The 5003-nt window shown below is 61.5% G+C and overlaps 1 protein-coding gene across 1 annotated transcript; it reads left to right on the top strand.

The window, feature by feature from the left end:
• The first annotated feature begins 3042 nt into the window (after positions 1–3042).
• On the top strand, positions 3043–4495 carry HOXA1 (homeobox A1). Its single transcript, XM_066567416.1, has 2 exons — positions 3043–3705; positions 4140–4495. The coding sequence occupies exons 1-2, from the start codon at positions 3087–3089 to the stop codon at positions 4493–4495; spliced, it is 975 nt and encodes a 324-aa protein (XP_066423513.1). The 5' UTR covers positions 3043–3086.
• The last annotated feature ends 508 nt before the right edge of the window (positions 4496–5003 follow it).

Here is a 5003-nt window from a genome sequence, read left to right as displayed (position 1 = left end):
GCGCGGTGAAACCTCGGCCTCGGTTCTCCTCCTTCCCTCTGCTCCAGCCATGTCCCTGCGGAAAGCGAGCAGCCTCCCCGGCATTTTCACTCCTCTGCCACTGGGTTAAATTGGACCGCAACATTCATGTAAGGGTTGGGGTTTCTTTTGTGCCCAGATTTCCGGATGCCGACTACGCTTAAAGAAAACCAAAGCAAAACGAACTAAAAAAAAAAACCCCAAACAATAAAACGAAACCCCAAAAACCTCCCAAACAAAACCCAGAAACATCAAACAAAAAGAAAATAAAAATAAAAAGAAAAAGGAAACGTTCTACAAGGTTTAAACTTCTCACAAACTCAATTTAAATAAATGGGGGAATTCAGCAAGCAGGAGCCGCCTCCGAGGCTCCGGGTGAACTCTGGGGCCACAGCGGGGGCACACTCCCACGGAAAAGCCTAAACAGCCGGGATCGCCCCCTCAGCCTCAGTTCCGTGGCAGGAAACGCGGAGCGAAGCCGCGGAGGGGCCGGGATGGCCTGAGGGCAGGGGGAAGGGGCAGGAGCTCCCCCTCGCCTGGCCGCGGAGGAGGGAGGGTGTGGTGTGTGCTCCTCCTCTGCTCCGACCCTTCTCATGGTGTTGCCCCCATGCTTAGTGCGGGCAGCAAAACCCGAGAGCCCCGCCAGAGAGACAATGCAACAAGAGACAATGGCACCAAAAAGGCAGAGAAAAAAGGAATTCAGGATTCTGTAAGAAAAGTGATTCAGCGGAATTTGCGGGTAAAAGGGAGCTACTTGTAGTATTTTTTTTTTCTTGGCTGAAGGAAAAAACACTGAGAAGATGTCAGCCCTTTTATTAGTAAGCAGTCTTAATCGCTGTCTCTTTTCTCTGCTTTATGCAGTATTTATCACAACTGGTTTACAAGAATGAAATAAATGTGTTTACAGCTATAACCATAACCAAAATTGGCGCAGTATAACATCATAAATGCCTCTGGAGTGTTGTTGCTCTTGTCCTCCACTCCGCCCCCCTGCAGTTTAAGAAACTGAACCTTTCCAGAGGGCCCTTAACCATCCCTGTCTCTGTAGTAAATCAGAGCAAATAGATGTACTGAGGGCACCGGGATGACGCGTGGTGGAGAGAGGCGCCCTTCGGTTTTGGCTGGCAGCAGAGCGGCCGTGCGGATGCCTTGGGATGAGGACTGACCCAGCAGCGGTGGGAAGGAGAGCTTTGCACCCAGTGTTGTTGTGCTGTAGCTCGTGTGGGAGGGAGGAGCTTGAGGGTGTGTATGTGGGTGTGTGCGTGTGTATTCGTGAGCGGGGAGTGGTGGCGGGCTGGAAGAGCCTTTTGGATTTCAAAACAAGCAAGGATCGAGCGTGAGAACAGAGGGACGTAAGAGTAGGCACCTGCAGAAATAGAAGGGGTGGCCCCTCCTGGGGCTAGTGCCAGGGGACATGACTTTCCATCCATCTTTCTCCAAGGCTGACGCTTCGCAGAACTTCTTTTGAATACTTTTGGTGCCGTCCTTTCTGCCTGCAGACGGCTGGGTGCGCTGGGACAGGCGGATGCCCGGCCTTTACCTCCCCTTTCCCTTTCCGCATACGTAAACCGCATGTGAGGTCGTAACCCACATCTCACCGCCATCCCTCCTTCTCTGGCCACGGACCCGTTTTTTGACCCACGTCCCCACGGTGCTGGGGAGGGGTGGGTTGGAGTCGATGCTCAGCGCGGGTCCCGAGGGTTCTGGGGCTGCCACTGGCCATCTGCCACCTCTCCCTACCGCCGACCCGGGCGGCGGAGCGCAGGGACAAAGGGGCCGGGGCGGCGGGCCCTGCGCCTCCCTCCGCTCCTCTGCCCCTGTCCCGGGTCGCCTCCTCGGGCTGCGACCCGCGACACCCCGGACAGCCGTGCCCCCACCCTGTCCCAGGGCGGACGGACGGCAGCGGCGCTGCGGGAGCACAGCAGATGGACTGCGGAGCCCCCGGGCCCCCGTCCAATCATTCGTCCTCCTGCCCCCGGCTCCTCCTTCCCTACCCCAGCCCTAGGCTGGTGAGGGTGAACCCGGCGGAGGTGCGGGGGGAGCAGGGATGAGGGCCAGAGGGTGGCCGGTGAGCCTGGGAGAGCACAATGGCCGTCAGTCCCAAAAGCGCCTCATTTCCATGCTAATGTCCGCGACCGCCTAGTGATGCGGCTGGACAAGCCCCTTTAACTCTTGGCGTGGCGTCGCGTCGGGACTGCGGCGGGGCTGGACCAGCCAGACCCCTCGGCACCGGCACTGTTACCGACTCCACCTCCACCCGCATCCCATTCACATCCGTATCCTCGATCCTATGCCTGTTCTCTACCTTATCCTTACCTTCATTCCTGTCCTTATCTCAATTCCTACCCCGGTAGAAGTCCCCAACCGCATCCACGGTCTCATTCTTCCCATTCCCCCCATTCTCATTCCCGTTCCAAGGGCTGATGCTCTCAGCACTGTCTCTGCCTCTCTCCGCCCCATCCCTCGCCCCGTGCCGTGGATCCAGTCGCGTCCCCCAGCCTCTCCCACCCCCGCCGCTGCCCTGGCCGGGGGTTGGCGGGCAGCAGAGGTGCCCGGTGCAAGCTTGGCAGCGCCGACAGCAGGGTGATGATGCTGGGGCACCCTGGCAGCAGCACTCACCCTGCAGGGACGGCCGGTGGGCTCCGCGGGCCGGGCGCAGCCTCCAGGTCTCTCCTGCCTTCCTCTCTCAGCTGGCGGACGAGACCCAGGGGGCTGTCGCGGCGGGTGTGTGTGTGTGTGTGTGTGTGTGTGTGTGTGTGTGTGTGTGTACAGCCCGGCCCGGCCCGCCCCCACCCCCTGGGGGCACCGCCACCGCCTCCCTGCCCCGCGGTGCCGGCGGCCGGAGCGCTCGGCGTTTAAATGCCCCGGACGCTGCGCTGTCTCAGCGGCAGGAGCCGGGGAAGCCCCGCGGGCGCCGCAGCCATTGGCTGCCGCCCCCCACGTGCCTGCCCGCTGCCGGCGCCTTCGTGTCATTTTCCTGCCGGCCCCATGGAGGAAGTGGGAAAGTTGGCGCGGCCCCGCCGGACGCTGAAGACCCGGTGGCGGCGTGACAGAGGGACGCGGCGAGGATGAGCTCCTTCCTCGAGTACCCCGTCCTCGGCGGCGAGGCGGGGGGCTGCGCCGCCCGCGCCTACCACCCCGACCACGGGATTACAACTTTCCAGCCCTGCGCCGTCAGCGCCGGCAGCTGCAGCGGAGAGGACCGCTTCCTGGCGGGCCGCGGGGTGCCCATCAGCCCCCACCGCCACCACCACCACAGCCCGGCCCAGCCCGCCGCCTACCAGCACCACGGCGGGCTGGGGGTGTCCTACGCGCACCCCGGCTGCGGCCCGACCTACAGCGCGCAGGGCTTCGGAGCGACGTACGGCCCCTACCCCCTGGGGCAGGACGCGGAGCTGGGCGGCGGCTTCCCTCCCTGCGCCCCCGCCGTGTACTCGGGGAGCATCTCCTCCTCCGCCGCCGCGCAGCACCCGCTCCCGCACCAGGGTTACGCGGGGGCCTCCGCTCAGTACGTGCCTCCCCCTTACGGGCAGGAGCAGCAGAGCCTGCCCCTGGGCACCTACAACCATGCCCTGTCTCCCCTCCACGCTGGCCACCGGGAAAACGCCCGCTCCCCCTCCACCGAGACCTCGCCGCCGGCGCAGACCTTCGACTGGATGAAAGTGAAAAGAAATCCACCCAAAACAGGTCAGTGGCCAGCGGGAGGGCCGGGGCGGGGGCCGCTCTTCTCTCTCTCGGCCGAGGGTGCGGGGAAAGAGGCGCGGTATCCCGCGGGGCTCTGGGCAGGTAGGTCGGCCCTCACTTCTGTGAGCAGTCGCGGCTGCCTGCCCGCGGAGCTGAAAGCCAGCGCCGCTTATTCCTCACTTATTCCTGACTCCCCCTTCTCCTCCTCTCCCGTGGTCATATTTCTGGTAATTCATAAACCACTTATCAAGTTTGTTCTGACACTAGAGGCTGACTCCGGTTTAGCACCTCGCACTCCATCACTCACCCTGCCGGGGTTTCCCTCTTATCCTGAGAAGTTCTTGCTCCCTATCGCTTAGCCGGTGTGGACATATTGATTACATCGCCTATAAATCATTTGCGCTCACTTTTACTTACCGCTGCATGTCCCCTCGCAGGCAAGGCTGGCGAGTACGGCTTCGTGGGGCAGCCCAACACCGTCAGAACTAACTTCACCACCAAGCAGCTCACCGAGCTGGAGAAGGAGTTTCATTTCAACAAATACCTGACCAGGGCCAGGCGGGTGGAGATCGCCGCCTCCCTCCAGCTCAACGAGACGCAGGTGAAGATCTGGTTCCAGAACCGGCGGATGAAGCAAAAGAAACGGGAGAAAGAGGGGCTGCTGCCCATCTCCCCCGCCACCCCCACGGGCTGCGAGGAGAAGGCGGAGGACTCGTCGGAGAAGTCCTGCTCCTCGCCCTGCAGCGCCTCGCCCGCCTCCTCCGCCTCGGACACGCTCGCTGCCTCCAACTGAGACCGGCCGCGCCCCGACGGCCAGCGCGGCACACGCGTCCCTCCACCGCCGCTCTGTCGGTCCCTCGGTCGCTCGCTCGCTCGGTATCCCCCAGAGGTCCCGGCGAGCTGCCGCTCTCTCCCCCGCTACCTCCGCCGCCGTCCGGCCCCGGGGGTGCCGGCTCCGCCGGGTCCCGGCGCCTTGGTGCCAGGGGAATTTTCTTCCCGGCCCCCCTTCCTTTTCTGTTGGTGAAGCTGCGTTGGCATACGCGTAAGGGTCTCCCTCCTCCACTGCGAGGACGCTCCACCGAGTTTCCCTGAGTGAAAGACAGGTTATTTAGGGTACATAACCTCACAAAGAGATGCACTATTGCAAGTGTTTACACGACTTATAGGACTTTCATCCCCTTAATTTAATGTATTCTTTGTTCGTGTCAATGAGTTTGTTGCTTGTAAATACTTTGTCTGAGAGATTTATCTTTTTACAGATTTTTCTAGAATGATGTTTCGATTATCAGGTTAAGCAGGGT

This window comes from Molothrus aeneus, chromosome 1, assembly GCF_037042795.1.
Source record: "Molothrus aeneus isolate 106 chromosome 1, BPBGC_Maene_1.0, whole genome shotgun sequence".
Lineage (NCBI taxonomy): Eukaryota > Metazoa > Chordata > Aves > Passeriformes > Icteridae > Molothrus > Molothrus aeneus.
The sequence above is the reverse complement of the archived record's forward strand: the minus strand, read 5'-3'. Positions and strand labels throughout refer to the sequence as shown.

Excerpts from the sequence above, each read along its gene's own strand:
- HOXA1 (XM_066567416.1), top strand. The coding sequence starts at position 3,087 with ATGAGCTCCTTCCTCGAGTACCCCGTCCTCGGCGGCGAGGCGGGGGGC. Across the intron at positions 3,706-4,139 it reads AAGAAATCCACCCAAAACAG|GCAAGGCTGGCGAGTACGGC; the intron begins GTCAGTGGCCAG and ends GTCCCCTCGCAG.